This window comes from Neopsephotus bourkii, unplaced genomic scaffold (assembly GCF_033783945.1).
Source record: "Neopsephotus bourkii isolate Nb327-2 ecotype Australia unplaced genomic scaffold, CSIRO-AGI_Nbou_v1 NB_1183, whole genome shotgun sequence".
Lineage (NCBI taxonomy): Eukaryota > Metazoa > Chordata > Aves > Psittaciformes > Psittacidae > Neopsephotus > Neopsephotus bourkii.
In genome coordinates, this window is record NW_026901668.1 from 352,336 (window position 1) to 373,525 (window position 21,190).

At 40.1% G+C, this 21,190-nt stretch overlaps 1 protein-coding gene across 3 annotated transcripts in view; it reads right to left on the reverse strand.

Moving 5' to 3' along the window:
- Window positions 1-21,190, reverse strand: part of PDE3A (phosphodiesterase 3A) — a 248,227-nt gene that overhangs the window by 84,091 nt on the left and 142,946 nt on the right. For 2 of the 3 annotated variants that reach the window (XM_061363860.1, XM_061363861.1), the window contains exon 2: window positions 6,077-6,127. In XM_061363860.1, coding sequence (XP_061219844.1) covers window positions 6,077-6,127 — 51 coding nt within the window. Of the gene's footprint in view, window positions 1-1,036; window positions 1,611-6,076; window positions 6,128-21,190 lie in introns of those variants that run through there. The other variant, XM_061363862.1, reaches the window with a different exon arrangement.

The window sequence follows — 21,190 nt, forward strand, 5'->3', positions numbered from 1 at the left end:
CATTTTCTGACTAGTAATATGTCTGAGATCTCTAGATGCTCATAGTGGTCCAATTTGGCTTTAAAAATCTACAACTCTATAAAATATGGTATGCAACCTGCACTTCTCTTTCCCTTCTCAATGAAAAAGGATCCTTCTCAAAAACTGGGAAGTATTTCTGTAGCCCATCTGTCTTTCTGTTGAAGAATTTTCTCCCAAATTGCCTCTTTCCCAATGATAAAGACATCCCTTCATAGTCAACTGCTTTATAAAAAGAAAATTTATTACAAAAAACTGAGTTGTAATAAGCTACTACCTCCACTTTACTTTCAATATTATTTCTAGAATTATTTCCTCTAGTGTCTTTACATTCCAAGGTATTAAAAGTGAATTTACAGAATCTGGAGGGGCTGGAGCAAGAAATAAAAATGTACTAATTATACTCCCGTTCAACACATCTTCATCCTTCTCATGGTGACAATGCTCGCTCCAAACATCATCTCATGATTTTTACATTACATCTGCTTTTCCCAGCAGATCTTTACATATATTCTGTTTACATCTGCTTTACTCTCATCCTTGTTAATGCATTTGAAATGATGCATCAACCAAGATGATGCACCAAGAAGGTGCTGAGGTTCTGTAAATGCATTACATCTATTTGTAATCAGAGATTTCAAACATACATGTAAGATGAAATGCAACAAAGACATGGCCAAGGAACCCATCAGCAGTAGACTACACTTTTCCTTAGCAACTCAGTTTTAAATACTCCTAAGCCCTTTAGAAAAGTCTCATTTTTGAGACAGGGGATTCTGTTGGTTAAGTAAGTCTGCAGTAGTGGGCTGTCATGGCACGGCAACATGTACAAGCACATGCTCTTGCAAAATCATTTTGCACATTTTGTACTATTCATCATGGAAATGACAAGTAACTATCAGCTGGTTCTCACTGTATGCAGAAGACCCCAACCACCACCATTAAATCACCATAAATCTCTTCACAGTGGCATTGCAAGGGAAGACAGAGACACAACATATTCACCAGAGCACAATACCTGGTCAGTAGCGGGAATAGACTCCCACCTACGCTTCAGCAAATACAGAGATTTCCGGCTCATGATTTTGAACCTGCTCTAGAGGTTTTCCCACACTTGAGAAAAAGGCTTCTCCTAAATCAATGTCAAGAGCCTTATTCTGGATTCCCGTGCTTCATTTCTGTAGATGGCAGAGCTCCCCGATATACAGAAGTTTTTTCAAGCTGCAAGGTTGAGACTGGTCACACGCAAGCTTCTCCCGTTTTTCTAAAGCGTTCGTTTCCTTACAGTACCACAACAAAGGGAGTCGGGTGAGAGAGTGAAAAGCCCAGCTTTCACCGACGAATTGCCTCGCAAAAGCCTGAAGTAGGTAGACAACACCAGACGCAGTCAATCTGAAAATAGCTGTTGCTTAGGAACTGGAGGGGTAAAATGCAGCACCTCAGAAATATAATTGAGAGCTTTTATATTAAAAAACACTGGACATCTGTGTTTCTCTCCCGATTAGCATCCTTTTATAATGTTGAAGGAATGGTTGCTTGATTCCACTTGCTCCTGGAGCTACGCCTACATCTTCAGCAAGCCAAACAAGTCTTGACGACAGAGCAACAAATAACTCCCACACACTCAAGGTCCCTCCTAAAAACGTGTGCACAAAGCGTGCCATGTGTCCCACCTAAAATTTCTTAGAAGTATCAAGCATTATGTTTTCCTACAGCTATTAAAATACAGTTTGTGTATTTTTTCTGCAGAGAGATAATATGACAAGGATGAATTCTGCTAGTCACATTTTCTTGTAGCGTGTACAGATAAGAGAAATGGCTTTGACATTTTCTCCTCACATCAGTGAGATGCTGCGGTTTTAAAGACTGCGTGTGTGTATTTGAGAGAAAGAGTTTTCTTTAGGTGGGTTAAACATTTCTAAACGTTTAGAAATATCCTTAACTTGGAACTCAATTTCAAAGTTCTGTGATTAATCGTAATCTGTATTAATTTTAAAAACTAAGTAAGGAACATAACAAAGTTCACTTTGCACTTTCTGCATGATTTCAAATCCAGAGAGTAAGTTCTCTGCATGAAGCATTTACAGCAGGGAGTGTTATCAAAAAAAAAGGGGGGGGGGGTGGGAGTAGTAGGTAGCGAGGAATTCATTGCTCTTTGTAAGGCAACCTATAATTCACTCTAATTACGGCAGTCTTAATAGTAGGATTATTCTAAAAGAAAAGGAATCCTATGACATATACATATGCATACATATGTGTGTAATCTATAAAAAAGTGAGTGTGGTGTTGGTGTGGAAGTCAGGAGCAAGTTAAATATTGTAAAGACAGCTTTTTTCTTATCCCATTTACATTCGATTGTATCACAGATGCTTATCAGGAGACAAACTCCTGCAAACAGAAATTCCCATAAGCCTCAGTGTATTTCATTTGACATCCATCATTACCTGTAACTATAGCATTTTGCATTAAACTCCCACATGCAGAAAAGGAATGTATTCCAAGTGGGCCATTAAGAAGAATGACATGCACTGTAGTAGTTTCCTCTTGTGTTTCAACACATACCAGAAAAAACCTACTTGCTCTTAAGAAAAGAAAAAAAAAAAAAAAGGCTTAACAGAATTAGTTTTCTTTAATGAGTCTTGGTAGAACAATTTTACAAGTTTATATGTGGATTTTAGTTTTATATTATGGCAAAACATTGGTTCCATTTCCTTTCTCATAAGTTACACTACAAACACTCAGACATGCAAGTGGCTTCTTCAGATCTATCTTCTCACTTTCTTCATTTTACTCCATAAGAATATAAGATCATGGAAGACTAATAGATCGCCTTATAATAATGTAAACCTGAACTCCTTCCTCCCCTCTCGCTGCTTGCCAAAGCAGCGCAGACTACCACTGGCCAGCAGAAACCTTTCCTCCCAAGTCCAGTATTTCCCTGCTGCAGGAAAGCCTTGCACACCTAGGGAAGCACCATAAGCAACCCTGGCAGATCCTAAAGGCAAATCTTTAAACACCTGATGCACTGAATTTGAAGCAAAAATCTTTTTAACAGATTACTCATCTGAATTTTTAAGAAATCCATTGTTTAACAAAGTGTACATTTATTAAGGATGCAAATTGACAACACTGCAACTAAATCACTCAGGGATAAAACAGGTCTTTTATATTACACACAAAACCAGAAAGTTTCTAATTTCGCCTAACCTTTCAAGCAACTACTTAAATCAGGTTTAAGACCACTTCTATCAAAGACAGTTTTCAGAGACATATGAAAGACAGTCTGAGGATAGAGTGGAATAACTGAGGTTTATTTTCTTCCTCCAAACAAAGGTTTTCTTCCTTGCTTCTTGTGACTGGGCACTAGGATACCATATGGTAATCAGAGAGTTTGGATCATTTTCTTTTCCCACTCTATTTAAGATCCTTTAACATTTCTGTGTTACAACACCTTGATTCTTGGTTTTATAATGATTAGCTTTCTAGATGGTTTGCAGAACACACAGCAGAAATGAAATGAAATAAAATAAACATCATAGGATGAAATTGACTAAAACGATGCACCTCTTTTTAGATGGATTTAGAAGGAAACACCTCACTGCCTTGTGAAGGTAACCTTAGGCAGGCCGATTTAATCCTGTTTTGAAGGAATGTGCTCTTGGGGGTGAAGTATTTTTGCTTATTTTGTTAAAAAGATTAAAGACATTCTGCCTAAAAAAAAACAATAATCAGTTTTCTACATGAAAAACTGATACAGAATTTTCTAGACTAATGTTTTTAATGAATCAACAATATCCTTCAGGAAAGGTTCAAACAAGGCTGAATTGCAGAGAATACCACCGGACTTCTATCCCTCCCCTCTTTTAGTTTAATATGAAATGCTGGTGAATTATCTAAAACAACACACAGGGAAGACACAAAACCATTCTCAGAAAGAGAAATCTTTAAAGTTTATATAGTTACCTTCTCACAATTATCTCAGCCTCTACTGAAACCCAGAGAACTTCATCTACATATTTAGCAACCAGTTATCTCATTTTGCCAAAGTACAACCTTCCCTAACAGTACCCTACAAATGGCTTTACTTGCACTTCGTATAGATGGGCATTTGCAGCAACTAAGTTAATGCCCTGGAGACCTCCTTCTTTGAAATTTGGCTGTGCCAGGCAAGCCCTCCTTATTCTCAGGAAGGGGTGAAAGAGAGAAACCAGGCAATATATTAATTTCTCTGGAATGCTCCTTGGAAGAAACCATGGCCTCATGAGAAAAAATAATTAAAAAATTCTTTGGCAACTATTTCATCCTGTGAGCTCACTTTTTCAGAAAACTCAAAGGGGATCTATTAAACAGCCCAAGTCCAATTTCCTGCAGCAAAATACATTTTTGATAGTCAACTTGATCCATCTTACCTTTTAATTTAAAATCTATTTAGACCAGACTTATTCTTCTTACCTTCCACTAAAATCCCTTTCTCTAACATTTCTTATTGGCTAGTTGTAAATCTTCAAGCGTCTAGCCAAAAACAAGAAAAATCCTTCAAGCATGGAGGCACATAGCCAACAGGATTGTATCAGGCATGAGGATTCAGACAGGACTTAGTTGTTTGTCTCTGATGCAACACCAGCACAGACTTCATATGCACCCCAGTCACCAGTCTCTTAATATTTTGCTGCCACAGGCAAAGCATTAGGACTCTAAGACATGGTTCAGAGCACACAAAAGACTACCCGTATTTTCAGATGCATACAAAAATTGGATGAAGATTTGTAACAATGCTAGAAATGTTTAAGAAGTCTAAGTCACCTCAAGAGTCCTTCAAGTGACTGCCTTGCTCTCAACAGTAGAGTCCAATTTATCTTTCACTCTTTAGACCAGAAGAACACAACATCAGATGAGGCAGGAGACATTACGTACTGAACTGGTCTCACCTTACTGGATAGGCTTTCCCTGATTTCTGAAATGCCTCAGTTTCCACTGAAAACTAGCTTACTTTCTGTTTTATCTTTTTGAAATGACAGACTGTCACCTGAAAAAAACAGACCTACAACCCATCTTAAACTGTTTAATGAAATACTGCATTTCCTGCAATTTCAACATGGTTTTGAAAATAAGATGCAAGACAAAAGCTTAGAAAGCTAAAAAAGAAATGTAGAATTCTGCCACAAGCGCAAAAATTTCAAAACTTAGTAAATGAATTTTGCACTCAAACTAGTAAATCTTGTCTATTAAAATAAGTAGCAGCTTCCTGATTAACATGAAATTTCTTCCTACTGAGATTAAGGTTGCAAACATAGCTCCACAGCAGCAAAGCCTGTTTATGATAGATTTCGATATAGATGTTCACATTCATATAAAATCCTTCACTTGAAGGAAAAGCATTTCCAAAGTACCAGAGCCTTAATAATGTATTTACAGAATTTCAACACCAGATGGGAAAGACTGCTTTACCCAAGCAGGAAAATTCCTGAATATCAGTATTGGTAGGGATGTCTTCTTCACAGCAACTGTAATTCTATGGGTAATTTAAAAATATATCAGCATGATGGCACTGACATTAACAGCACAATTTCCTTTCAGTGATGCACCAAGAGCAAACCAGTAGCAACACGTTTTTCTTGCACCTCCCCACACAGTTCTAACACCACTAATCCCTTTATTACTGAACAAGGTGACAGGACCATCCAAGTTTTACAAGTTTGTCAGGTTTAAAAAGCCCAAAACACCACAAACCATACACACATTATTTGAAATCACATTCCTTTGATATCCTTATGGAGACAGCTGAGTAAGAAATGCTTTCTCAATACATCTAAGCTATCTTTCTGCTACTGAAAGAAGCTTTCTGTTGCATGACTCCACTCTCCCTGAATCAACTGTTTGGATTACAGCTCAAAAATTAAATTAATGAAAGGTGTCACGGGTTTAGGCTTTTTTCCATTGATTCAGTCCTGCAAATATTAACAAAATGACAACATTGACAACCTCAGATGGAAAACTTGCTTAAATACCTCCAACTTTTAAAAAGCCAAAACCAAACACAAAATAATGAGTAACTGACCTGTGAGCCTCTGGGTCCTCTTTTGTGATCCCATTCAGAATGCCCCATGAGCTGGAAACCACAGAAAAGCAAAGGTAAGTGATAGATTGCACTCATCAGCTTTGATTAAAACATTCACACTTTCATATACATTACACAATTTCTTTGAAAAAAAAAAAAACAGGTTTGCTTTTACAGTTTATTTCTCACAGATTTTAGCTTCATAATGAGAGTGAGAAGACTTGGGAGTTGCTGCTATAACTTTGTACCTTTACATTCAGAGCCAAAACACATCTAGCATCACAACACTGCTCCTGCCAATAAAATTCCCACTGCCATAGATATGGCTTTAGGCAAATGTTTAACACTGACCTAGCAAAAGGAGAGCTAATATATCAACAAGATTACCAAAACCAGGTGACATTTGATTAATCAGCAAAGCATGTTTTATCCTAGGAATGAGTTAGTGAGAGCTTTAATTCTGTCTACCACTGAATTATTCTTGGTGTAATAAATAATTAGAGGTGCACCCTCCAACAGAAAACATGTGGGGGATCATTATATTGCAGGGGAAAGCAAAGAGAGAGTTTAGAGATGATGGGTTCTTGTGAAAATTAAGATCTGCGATGGTATACAGCTCCTCAAGTTAAAGCAAAAAATGAGAAGGCAAGAATTAACTGTAGCCCAAATTTAGCTCTCAAATCCTCTTGCAATCCTACAGTGCATTGTGTTGTAAGACATGGTCAGACACTGGATGGTACAGATGGAGTCCAGAAAAAATAATTTGTCTTCTCCCATCTTTTTTTCTACTGTACTTCATAACTGTATGTTAACATAGGCATTCACTCTCTCTCTTTAAGCAACATGCAATATGCACACATAGGCTCTTTCAATGTAAGTCATAGTGGGGGACAAAAAAAAAAAAAGGAGCAGAGAATACCCAGCAGGCTTTAATATTGCTGCTTTATGTATCCAAAGATTATGGGCAAACATGAACTGCTGACAGACTGCAGAAGAGAAGGCTGTGTGGAGACCTCATAGAAACCTTCCAGTATCTGAAGGGGGCTACAGGGATGCTGGGAATGAACTATTCATTAGGGACTGTAGTGATAGGACAAGGGGTAACGGGTTTAAACTTAAACAGGGGAAGTTTAGATTGGATATAAGGAGGAAATTCTTTACTGTAAGGGTGGTGAGCCACTGGAACGGGTTGCCCAGGAAGTTGTGAATGCTCTATCCCTGGTGGTGTTCAAGGTTAGGTTGGAAAGAGCCTTGGGTGATATGGTTTAGTGTGAGGTGTCCCTGCCCATGGCAGGGGGGGTTGGAACTAGATGATCTTGAGGTCCTTTCCAACCCTAACTATTCTATGATTCTATGACAATAAAGCTATCCTCAGCCTGGAAAGCACCAGGGAGTGCCCAGACACAACCCTGGTGAAGCCCAAGCTGTGCAGGATGCAAGGCAATGCTGCTGCTAATCCTGCCTCTGATCAGTCAGCTAGTATGTGTTCCAGCCTGGGAGCTGGTTTTTTTTTGACAGCTACTCAGGGATCTCTTCTGGGTAATGCTTTTTTTTTTTTTACTCATATGAGCATAGCTTAATGCAACTATAAAAATATGTGCATAAAAATAGGAGGATTAATGTGACATGTAATGACTTACAGTCATGAACATTTCTTTGCTCATTTTCTCCCCAACACTGGCTCCCAAAGGAAATGCCTTCTCCCAGGTCAGAGGTAGGCAGTGAGATTTACAACCTAATTATTGCAGAACATGCTTTCGAAACACTCATCCCAGGACAACAGATTATAACTACTTTGAAAAATGAGGAAAGCCACATACATCTCTCTTATTACTTAGAATTACCTACCCCATAACTGGAGACAAACCACACATGCAGATAGGCATCAAAGATCGGAAATGTCACCCTATTTTTTTACCTGATACAGCCTCACAACTGACCCCCTCATTTTACTGTTATTATTTCCTTTTTCTATTCACTGTTGGTGGAAATACTGTCTGTTCCAGGTTTCCTTGTTTGTTTCTCCATACTGTCATGTTTACTCATTGCTGTATGAAACTGAGCTTTGATGTTTATGAAAGCTGGCCTCTCAGTAAATAACTGGCATGCAAAAGCTACCAAGAGATGCATCTACCAAAGGTTATGTGCTTCACAGAACCTCTGCCAAAACCCTCATACCTGTGCTTCCTCCCTGGCTCCTGCCACTCTGGACCAAGAAAACCTCTTCAGTTTTAACTCCTCAGCCCCTATGACTTGGTGGGGAAGTGCTGCCTGCTGCTTTCTTAATTTAGTTGGCTAAAGAAAAATTAATTTAGCTTGAGTCTGACCACCTGCAATTCCCAGCATGGTAAGAGATATCTTTATCTGCAACTTCCTACCAGTGACATAAGCACAAAGAGTATGCCTGTTATTTCACAGTTAAGGAAAAAAGATTAATGTTACAGGTCTGGCTATGGTTACTGTAGTTCTCCAGGCTCTGACATTTGGTTTTGAGCATGTGGTATGTGCTGCCAAGTGTAGCATAAGATCCCACTGCCAGGTTTTTCATGCTCCCACCCTCACTGAATCCATATTTTACTGAAAAGTGATGGGATTTCTTTACTATTGTCACCAAAAATAGGAGAGTTAAGAGTCAAGCTTGGAGTTACAGTTACCACTAGAGGAGGTACACTGAATATAGGGATGCTTCCAGTCCAGCCAAGTCCCAGGAAACCAGACTGACGTGTGCCAGGGGTGGTTACTTGTGATCACCAGCAACCCTCAAGTCCAAATCAAGTTCTCTTAATGATTCATACTTCTTCAGGCACAATTTGCCCACCCTGTTCCCTGTTTCTCAGTTATTGCCTAGTGCTTCACATCAACACACAAGAGATTTTCAGCCCCCAAAGTGTTCTCCTGTGCTTCCTCAGCCACACAGCCAACCCCTGCTCTACTCCACTGCTTCTCCTCCTCTACAGTTTGCAGGTGCCTTTTGGCCCTGGTTCCCCATCTCTAGCCCTGCTCCTCTAGGAGTGGGTCAATCCTTGGATGCTCCACAGATGCAATGTTACAGCAACAACTAATGTTACAGCAAAACATAAGTCTGAAGGCTGTGACAACTCATCCTGGCTCCATTTCTCAGCATCTATCAAAATCACAGTAGAGAGGCCAAACTCATCAATGAAGCAACCAGTCATAAGCCTGTTGGAACCAACGGCGTTACCCCTTGCTTATCCTGGCACAATTTTATTAGCAAACTGCTAACTCCTAACAGCAAATTACACAACCTGCATTTCATTTTATTTCTCTACAAATGTGCCTTTGTGGAATCAGACCTGTTTCTATTTTTGCTGATAGATCCATTGCCCCTAGAGTAAAAGCATTTCAACACCATTGTTCTTTCTTTGTGTGTCACACACTATGCCTAGATGCTCTGCTGAATTAACCCCTCTGGTTATCACCTGGTAAAAGGGTGAGCACAAGGAAGCAAAGAAAGAGTTCCAGGATGGTAAGAGATCTTGTCAATTCTAGGCAGTTTTTAAGCATGGTAGGAATATTCATGACTGCAAAGCCAGCCTTTTTCTCCCATTTTTATAACCTACCAAATCTTACTTGGCTTTAAATGTATTTCTTCCTCACAGGCTAGAAAACAGTTTTTATCTCATGCCAGAATGTTTCTGGCATATCTGTAATGGTCCATAGTAACAAGGGAGTGAAGTAGGGGAAAAAAAATAAATTAAGTGTATCACACAAAAAGGCCTCAAGCTTTAAGATGAAGACGGAAAACAAAACAGGTCGATCAGTTATAACAAAATCTCTGAAAGGCCAACAGAAGCATGATTGCCTCAGTATGACACCCTTTAGCGCAATGTTGTGCTACACTACTGCTGAACCTGGGAAAGATTTTCTTTGAATGGACAAAAAGTAAATGCTGAGGAATATGCAGAAGTATGCAGAAGAGGAGGAAAGCAAGCATGTCTGACCTATTGGGCTACTGGAAGTCACAGTTTCTACAACAGAAACCAAAAGATGAAGAAAACAGCATTAAAAAAAACCCATCACAAGCCAACACAAAAAGCCCCAAACACCAACCAACCATAAACACACAGACAGTGTGCATAAATCCCCCTCAGTCCAACTCAGCCTTTTGAAATCAGAAAAAAAAAAAAAAGTTATGTCTTTTAATTGGTGCAGGCATGAGAACAGAGACTTCCATCTCTAAAAATTATGATGAACTGATCTAGTCCAGAGTGATGGTAAACAGCCTCACACCATTCAATTACTTTATCATTTTTACTGATCAAGTTGCTGAGGCTGAGCATACCAGCATCAGAGAAGGAGGGATGAAACAAAAATCAGACTCCCACAGGGCTTATATTCATGCAGTCTCCCTCAAAAGGAAAGTATCTACTCTGCATTTCATCTAAAACTGTCCTGGAAACACAGCTCTGACAGCTTTAACACTTAGAGATGAAGGCAGCTTTCAGCAACAAAAGCAACTCTTGCATGCACAAAAACATGGGCTTCACTAAAGCCAGCTGGCTCAGTCTACCCTACTAATTCACTAACAGGTCTCCATGGAAAACAGCCTCCCCCAGTACAACTGTGAGGACTGTGAATGGAAGACAAGGAAGGAATGGAGAAGACCCCAATACCAAAATCATGGTCACAGAAAGAAAAAGAGAAGTGCAACATGGCTGGCTCACTCTGAACACGTAGGGTGGTAGTCTGTGTTCTAAAACTCAAGCTTTTGCTATGAACAGTATGAAGTCTCTAGGCCTTGTGGTTGTAAAACCAAATTTGATATGTAAACCAGATGTTCACAAATGCAATGATACTGGCAAGTGAGTAAGGAATGGTACAAGGGACTGTCTGTATTAGGTATACCATGCCAAAGTAGAACAAAACCATAAAAATTATCATCTTCAGCTCTCACATCTCTAAATGCAGTTGGTCTCCTATTTGGTGACTTAATTAAAGCCCCGACATATGATTACATAACAATCTCAACTTTCATTAAAATTCATGAATCGTGAATTTAAGTCTCCTTAGTATTAGAGAACTGCAGGAAAATGTGACCCACACATGCTGTAAAAGATAGAAACAAACAAAAAGACAGAAAGTAAAGAATGACAATACAAACTTTCTTAGCTGTTTCTAGGTCTTGTTTTTTCCTTAAATCGTCTTTTCTGGCCTAGGTTTTTGATTTTGGCACCCCTGAACCAGCAACACTGCTAACTATGTCAACAAGCAAACAAACAAAAAAACCAACTCCCCAAAGAAAAACAACTCACAGAAATAGAAAAGGCACAATCTTATAATGAGGACCTCCCTAGTTGGGCACAAGTGGGAAAAAATACCAGTGTTTAGAATACGAGCAGTCCCAAGTATATTCACAGGGAGCAGACAGAGTCCTCAGTAGCAGACTGCAACAGCATTGTGAAACTGCAGGGGGTTTTTATTAAGTAAATCTAACACTTAGCACAGTTTCATTAGAAAGAATGAGCAGATCTTTTCACGGCAAGTTTTTAAGAGGACCAATGAAGAAATCACGCTTAGTATTTAATAAAAGACTTTAAATAATTCAGAACCTATTCTAATTTCATTCAGATTACAGTCTACAACTCTGGATTTTTATCTAGCTATATATTTACATATAAGCAACACTTCCAAAGTTATAAAAAAAATCAGTTGTTGATGACAAAGGTGAGCTATGCCAGCCATAACACACCAAATCTTGTAAATGGTATTCAACCAGACTGAAGCAGGATCACATGGTCCAAATGCATATGTATTCTGGCTTCTTCCCTTGGACTTTAAAGCTTTCAAACTGTAGCCGGACACCACATTTCCATTTCAGCGAGGAGAAGACAGCCCTACTCTAGTGAATAAATGAAAGGCAAGAACAAAGGAAAGCACAGGAATGCTTGGGAGACAAACATTTGGTATCAAGTATTGCCTGTTGAACTGGCTGTTACACATGAATAGGATATCCTGAGTTCCCCAAACATCTGAGGGACCTGTAAAAATGCCTTTTTGCCACTCCTGCAAACATTTAGAGCATTTAGTAGCAGGAAAAATTAATTATCAATGAGATTCTGAGAAGTTTTGTCTGGGTGGTAGCCAGCAGTTTTAAGAATTGTTTAATATTTGGGAATCAGTGTCTAGTAGAGCCAGATAGAAGCATCCAATCTGGCTGGCACCTGGTTTCAGCTTTTGCCAAAATAGAGGAGCCTGTATTTAAACATGAGCATAACATCTTCCCTCTTCGGAAGAGATTTTATTGAATGGACATGTTGAGGATGTGGAACAGTGTCTTACTGTTGAGTTCTTTGACACTGCCTCCTTACAGCTTGGGCTGAATGGACACAGTATGATACATATTCTCTGACTGAATGGGTATTAGCTATGCTTCAGTCAGGATCATATTTCCACTGGTAGAAAGAAACTGTTTGTTACCAGCATGTAGGCACAAAATGTTTCAGATAAATTTCTTTTTTAGTAACAAGAAAAGAACAAATTATTTCCTTGATTACATATTAGAAGAAACATTTATTTTTGCAAATATGCAGGAGTCTGGTCATACAGAAACTAACTGGGGTCATTTTGCAGATGCTATTTTGAACAGGATTCCTTCTATGTGACAGACTGTTCCCTGCACTTTCATGGTAATCATGATATAAGAAGTGATTTACTGACTCAATTGACTTGGGGATTTGGTTTTGATGTGGACACCATCAGCAGAAGTGAAGCAGGCTGTAGCTGCTGAGATTTGGCACTGCCAGATCCTGATAACATAGCGGAGGAGCAACTGCGTGTGTGGCTGCACTGGCCACCCTCTCCATCCACTGGCACAGCTGCAGCTTTCCCTCCAGGCATCCAAAGCATCAGAAATGTCCTCCTTGCTGTGTGGTAAGCATGATCATACACAGGCACGTGTAGACTATGACACACAGATAGCAAAGTGCTCCAATATTTGGAAAAACAAGCCCTTTTCCACAACCACTTGCCAACTCCCAGGGTCAGCTTAAAGCACAAGATGTCAGCGCTGCACTGTTCAGCCAGATATGTGAGCTGCACGCTCGCCCCATCGTGGCCTCTGGCTGTGCAGTTAGCGGGGAGGAAACTCCCCACCCAAATGCTCCCAAAGCATTGGAGTCCTGCAAATCATCAAGGTCAGCCCCCGTTCTGAGGCTGGCTAAAAAACAAAACAAAAAACCCTAACCACAATAAAATAACTAAACGAGTAAATTGGGGGGGGGGGGGGGGGGGGGGGGTGTAAGAGCCTTTCAGCTGCCTCCTAATCAAATAAGTTGTTTCAAAGATTTGTGGGCTGCTGGACAACAGCTGGAAGCAGAGGTAAGATTTCTGAACGGAGGCACAGGCAGAAATGCTTTGAAACTTGGCACTGCCTTGAACTGGAGGCAGGGGCAGCCAGACAGAAGGATGTGAGAGGAGCTTCAGCGAATGGCTTCCCTGTGGGATAAGCTTCATGTAGGGATGGAGTTAAGTCCTCTGAAGCTGGTATCCTGGTGAAGCTGGAAGCCTTAGAAGAAGTTGCCTCCTTGACCCCTACGGCCCTCTCACAGCCTGGCTGGCAGGTCAAGCAATGAACCACAGCACTGCCAGGCTACACAAACAGGTTAAAGATATATATGTCAAGCAGATACCCTGTCGAGACAGTGAACATGATACTGAGCTGCTGTGGCAGAACGGAATGCAGAAAATAGGGCACTTGGTGAGGTAAGGCTGAGGGGAGGCAAATGAGCACTGCAGCACAGGAGAGCAACGTGAAAGGCACCAGCAATGACTGTCCCACAGGCACGACAAAGAAACCATCCCCAGCACTTAACCAGGGACTCAGCTCCAAAGGAATGAGATCATATCTGGCGCTGGGTGAGACGGCAAGAGAGAGACTACATTTTTGAGGACTTTTCTCATGGCAGCATATGACCTTTTAGAGTATTTCCAGACAATAAACTGCATCTGACTTCTTCAGGATCCTGGCTCCCTTGCATGGGGGCAGGAGCACAAAGATGTATGACACAGCAAACTGGAAGCGGTGGGTTTGTGCACAACTATTGTGCCCCTTGCCCCACACCACTTCTTGAAACGAGCAGGTTTAACTTTAGACAGTATGAAGGCACTGTGAAATAAAAAAACGTAGGTGGAAAAAGAAAAGGCATGGGAATATCCACCTCCACACCCTGTATCTGGATTTATAGAAATTTTTGTCACAACTACTTAAACAGATGACAGCAGTAAAACAAATTCATACAGGTTTCTATTATTTTTAGTCCCACCATTGCATTCCTTGGGTTCCTATTAATTTTTCACACATCAAACAAGATTTTAAACAATGGGGTTTGTAGGCAGAGCTGCAGTAAAACACAGAAAATGACTGTTTTTTGTTTTTTATTAAAGAAAAGCAACTCAGTAATCTCCAAGAATGGATGCAGATGCGGAATAGATTTCTTTCAACAAAAGATTCCTAGGTTAAGAGCTTTATCTTAATCTGGATATTTAAAAGACTTCCAGAATAAATGAACAGAACAAATAAATTGATAATAACAAGATTTCTTATCCCTTACACTGATCTGGAGGATTAATAATAGGCAGGTTGATCTGATGCACTAGTATTTAACAAGCAAAATGTTCAGTTTTCCACGTAGTCAATTTCCCATTCTGAGCATAATCATGAAATCAAAAGCCCTAGAAAAAAATACTATGCAGATGAGATAAAAAATGAGGGCACAGATACTCTGACATCCTCCCACCTTAGCCATGGCAGTAATTTACAGACAGCAACCTACAGAAGAAAATTCCTTGGTATGGGGATGCCAGGGCAACACAGCAATATCAAGACTCCTAAGTGTAACAGCAAGCTGACAAAAGAACAATAAGAGATCGTTAAAAAGAAGAAAATTACTATTTAAACCATGCTTGCTATTCAAAGTAGACACATTAAGTTCCTGGATTTCAAAGCCATGCAGTCAAATCTATTCTGCTGTAACTAAGTTCCTAGAAAAAGTCAGAAAGCTTATTTACTTTTTTTCCATTGGGAATCATTAACACTGCATTAAGAACCCCAGTCACAATACCAAGCCTGGCACAGGCTTGATATACTAGCTAGGTACTGCAGCAGACGAAGTCAGCATAGTTGGAAAGTACACTTAGATATCGAAAGCATATTATGCATTTTTTAAGGGACTCTAAGGACTTCTACAAAAAAATCCGCTCTGCAACGTGTTACCAATGCCATTCTCTCTTTAGTGCACAGTTTTTCTTTCACTTTCCACCTTTTTAGAGATTCTGGTCTCATATACAGTATTTCCACTTTCAGTTGCTACTCAACACAAGCCACAAAGATGACATGCTTTTTCTGGCTAGTTATCAGTGCATGGGAGGGTCTCTGCTTCCAAAGAAATTACTTCCTTGAAGATACGAGAGGATGTCTTTTTGCATAGCAATTAAAACCCCACTAAAAGAGTAAGAAAACTTTTAAGGGATTTTTCAGTCAAACTCTGATTTTAGGTGAGTCATCTGCAATACTAACACAAAACATGAAAAGTCATATTGAAGGCAACTTAGTCCAGTTAGTTTAGTAAGTGCATTAGTCAAACAGCTGACCACTCTGGTAGTCTGCATAAAAACAGGGATTTCCGAATTCAACTCCCAGTGGATAAGTGTCTACCTCACAGGAAAAAAAACAGCACAAAACACAAAAAAAACACAAACAAACAAAAAGACAAAAAACCCCCACCAAAACATCAAAGGAAAAACAAACAAAAAAACAAACCACCCCTCCCCCCAAAAAAGCCCATAAACCAACAAGAAATCCAAACAAAACCAAACCCCAAAATATTGTCAAATTGACATCCTTACTGGCAGTTACAGCAGAAAAAAAAACCCTTAGGACTGAGTAAGCATGGTGTTTTCACCAGACACGTGACCTTCAGAAATGGTTCCTCTGCAACAGAACTGAGCCACATCAGCAGGAGTAGGGACAAGCACGACTTGCTTGTGCCTCCTTTGTACTTCCCTTGTGGGTGCAGGATGGTGTTTCATCATAGCTGTCAATGCAAAACCTCTCACCAGAGCAAAGGGCCAGTTACCAAGAGGAAGGGGGTAGAGGAGAAGGACAAAGAGAGAGAACCTCCAAATCCCAACTGCCTGTTCAGAGAGGTCAAATAAAGGCTGCCATACCACTGCCCCCCAAAATTATGTAAGCAACAGAATCCAATAGTTTGAATAAATCAGATTGCTAGCATACAGGATGAAAGAAACTTTGCTTTTTTTTTAATATCACAACTTAATGTTCACATGGTGCAAAACACAGTGATTACAGCAATCAGCCTTTGGTGATGCTAAAATACAGCGAGGCAGAAAGCCAGAAACATAATTTCTTACAGTTTCAGCAGCTTGTTTTCCTGAAATGCATTAACTTTAATGGTAGCACACTGAGCAATAGCTGAGATTTCAAAATGAAAATTTTGAGATACTGAGAACTCAGCCTCCCTCACAGAGCAGGTTGACCCACAGTGCTTTCTCCCACCATAAGAGCAGCACTACATCTGCTCAGGTGAAGCTGCAGATTCCAGGGTTGGCCTGGAAAAGACGAGAATATTGCTCTGCTAAGCAAGTTCCAGCTTGACACCCACACAAACGAGCCACTTCTTTCATTAACACACCATTTTCTCGGTTTTGAGGCTTCACAATGTAGAAGAATAGCACTGACATTTCAACAGCTAGATCCTAGCTAGCAAATGTCCTGAAATTACACTGTAGAGCTTGGTATCTTACTAAAAAACCTCAATGTCAAAACTCAAAGTACATTAGTTTAAACACACCCCTGGGGGGATTTTATACTACTTTCTATTTCAGACTATTCTCTTTAAGCTCAACCAGCAATGCTACATCACTCATCCAGGAAAACTCCCCTCTCTGCCACCCAATCTCAATCAACCTGCCAAATTAATTATCACCCTGCATTTGTCTATTGCTAAGGGGAGGGGGGGGGGGGGAAGGCAAATAGATGAACATAGCAGTGACCCGAGCAAAACTGAATCCTCTGAAACAGAACTAATTAAATCAGTTCAGTGATCTTCTTCCAGCACAACGTTTCACCCTCCCCTTCCCCATTAGACCAGTTCCCGCATCTCCTTCAACTGTCCTCACATGGGGCTCAGGTGTCTATCCAGCAGCAACCTAGGGATCTTTCCTACTCCTCCTTGTAACTGCATGGTTTAAAATAAAGAAGAAAACAACTGTCAGAAAATTCACCATGATAATTTCACACTGACATTTACATGCAGGTTCCTGGCCACAGAATATGTGTTGCAGCCAGACAGCAGTAGGATTCGATTACCTACCTCAAATTTATGGGACCACAGGCACCAAACCTTGGTGCTTCACTGGCTCTACAAAATGAGCAGAACTCAAACCTCTGGCAGAGCAAGGCTTCCCCTTTGGTCCTGCAGTCAGGCCTTATAGGAGAGCTGGCAGGACTAACACACAGAGAAACTACAGAATTTGTGGATTTAAATCACTGCCATGAGTCAGACACCAAACCTTGAGCTAACTACATTCCTAACCTAGCAAGTACATGTGCATGCACGACTGCAGAATTGGTGACACTGCTGACTCAAAAGCAACTACTTCAAGGAAACAAGTTACACATGCATTTTAGACTTTCCCATCCTATAATTTTAGGTGACAGTCCAGCTGAAATGCATGCAAAAATACAGTTGGGCCATACATTTTCCCGTCAATGGAAATAGTGTAATTTTTGTTGCACTCATGCTGTCAGACAAAGCATGAAATTATTTTGAGGCTGATGACATTAAGTGAGAATATTGGAAGTTACAGGTGTAGGACTGCAATAGAAACACCAATCTCTCCTCTCTCAGTGCACTTCACTTCCCATTATTTTTCTCTTTATGCAGAACATGTTCAGAGCAAGAGCAGAAAATGGAAAGGGCAAGAAATGCAGGGTGACAGGCCCACTTGTGGAACAAAAAGAAACCAAAGAAGGTTTCCCTTTGTTAGGGAATTTGAATATAAAGTCAATCCCAGTTTGCTTTTCTCCCTATACAATTTTTAATACGGTCAGTGGTTCCTTAGAAAGCAGGCACATCACGAATGGAGTACTGAAAAATACTGAAATCTGGATGTCTGCATAAGATTCCTGTCAAGATAGGTAAAGGTTCAGAGGCAGGAACCCTGACAGTGCCATCTTTGATAACAGTACACAGCAACAGAACACCACACAGAGGTAGGATTCTGAGTAATCTCTAGGTGGGTGCCTACACAGGCAACAGTTTGTCATTCACACCCATCTGCTACTCCAAATCACACACACAGGCTGTCACACACTTTTCCCCATCTGGATTGCAGAGATGCTGGATATAAACAGGCAAAAGCCAGGAAGATGAGTATCAGGCTTGTGCTGTACAAAGGGGAACATTCAGTCAGCTTCATTCCCTCGAATGAGAATAATTTCAATGGAGATTTCTAGAAGTCAAAGTAAAAACAGCTATTTCACAATGGCTGCAGGTTTTTCCATGATTTGAAATCCTGTCTTTCAAACCAGTATGACTCTTTAAAAGCTTTGCTTCTGAGATTTTATTTTTAAAGTAATAAACCCACGCATGTTGTCTTAAGAGGGATATCATAAAATACATTCCCCTGCAACAATGTCTGCCAATGTTTAATTCCACGTAGTCACCCAAGCCATATTTCCACAATGTCACAGTACTGCTAACAGCAAAACCAGAGCCCACAAAAGGTGCAGTCTCTATCATGGTGCAAAGGATGCAGAGAATATATGCTACCCAGGGGTGTCACGGTGCAAATGGATATACCAGGTGGTGTTTTACAGTGAGAAGGAGAAAGGCAGAGCAGAGGAGAGGATTGGTTTGGAAGGGCTGACCTCAAAAGAATGGGCTTGAGACACATATGGCTACCACATCTCCTTTGTTTTGGGACCCCAGTTTTGGTTCAGTTAAATCGAGTCACACAAAAGCTGCTGAAATATGCTCTGGCAGAAGAATCTTCCATTGAAAATATATCATTTTGACTAATCTGCCTTTCAGAAACAGGTTTCAACAAAATTTAGGAGCATTTCTGTGACTGAAAAAAAAGAAGTTGCCTGTCAAAAAGGTCCACCTATTCAAAATAGTTCTGAAATTTGCTTTCTTTCATATGAGCAAATACTTCCTCTTCTACCATTGGTCTTCCCCAGAATTTCTGTCTTTGCATAACTTAACTTTGTATGCTGTTGAAAGACACATCTAAACCGAACTTCATCAAAAAGGTAGTAGTTCCTCCTCTTACAACAAGCTGCCCAGCACTCTATTAATCTCATTATGTTTTTATCCCCTGCTTTTTTTGCTGAAAAAGTAATTCAAGTTCCTTCTTCCTGTGTCCAGATATTTTTCTTTCATCTTCTTAGGTTCAACTTGTGTAAAAATGTTATTTTGATTCAGCAGAAGTGGTATTTTAGTAGACAGTAATACACATCATTTTACCCTAACCAGGAGAGTCTAGATGGAAAGGTATTTACATTTCAAGCTACAAAAACAACAATAACAAACAGACAAAACCTCCAAAACACTACCCCCCCCCCCCCCATACCCCTTAACCAGACCAGTCAAATAAAAACACACACAAAAAACTACCCACCAAAACTACACATCTTGGCAGTGCTAAGCAGCTGTGCAGATCTGGTCCTATGACTATGAAAAGAGATTTCTAGATTGTATTGGTTAGAGGTGCAATCCTGATCTCCTAATGCTAACAACACTTTGATCAATTCAGCTTAGCCTGGATGTTATTCTTCGCTTTTCCTTTTGTACCTGGGAACCAGCCTCGTCTTCTGGGGGACACAGCTAAACACAGCTAGTCTGCCACTGTAAGGCAGTTTTGAGTCTCTCCCTGCTACTATATATCAGCTGCAAATTAGAGAAATCTCAGAGACAACCACTTCAAAAGCACATTTCCAGACTACCATAAAAACTGTTAACGCAGACAGGACCTTTATGAGAAAAATAATGTATTTATCTCCATTTTACAGATGGAAAACTAAGACATTTACCCAGCACAGCACTACAAAACTGGGAATAGAAACTAAGCATCTTCAGTTCCTGGGGTTAGATCATAGGCTTCATTTTGATCTACCATTTACGCCCAAAGTCTTTTCTGGGGAAGTCGAGCCATAGAGCAGGGAACAGAATTATTCTAATTTTCAGCTACCAGGAGATCTTATCACTCTTTTTGAAAACAAACTGTTCAGCCTTCTAAATATCATCAAGAGGACAGGCTTTGCATATCAACAACTTTCTCTTTTAAGAAAGCACTAAAGTGAAACAGAAAAGACAGGAAACCTCAAGGGATCAGAAAGTGAAAGTTTCTCCCCTATATCTGTGGCATCCTGCATCCTCTTTCCCCAGTTAGAAGGACTTTAGCTAGAGAAGATGACTTGAACAAAGTGAAAAACCAACAGCTGTGCCACAGACCTGAACTGAACCTTTAAAGAAATTGAGTCCACTTCAGCTCTTCACATGGAGACAGAGATGAGCAGTGAGAGGAAGATATGAAAAGCTGAAATGCCAGGAGAAAATGCATTCTTATGAAGTTTTCTGATATATTCATCAAGACCAAATGCATGAGGAATCTCTAGCATGAGTGTTCACCACAAAAGCTCCATGAATTGGGAAGTATGTTCTCTCTTACACTTCCCATTTTTAGATGTAATTCCTTTTTCAGAAAGAGAAATCATAGATAATGGAAGTTTACCTACTTTACTGGTATCAAGACCCATATGACAGATATTGCCAGGAGATAAGCAGTTGCATACTGAACATTGGGTGCCTGTGTGCCTTTGGCCTTCTCAATGAGTCCCTTTCTTAGGACAAAGCCTCCTTGAAGGAGAACTAGAGCCACCAACAACCTTGGTTCAGGCAATAGTGACAGAGGCCGAGAAACAGATGCTTTATAAGCTTGAGAGAACTGCAGAAGAAAAAAACTTCCCTTCTCATCCCTAAATATAGAATGTAAATAAAAATATGTATGTCCTAAATATTTTTCCTATCCTAATATTTTTCTTCTCACACATCTGCCCTGCTCCCCCCTAAC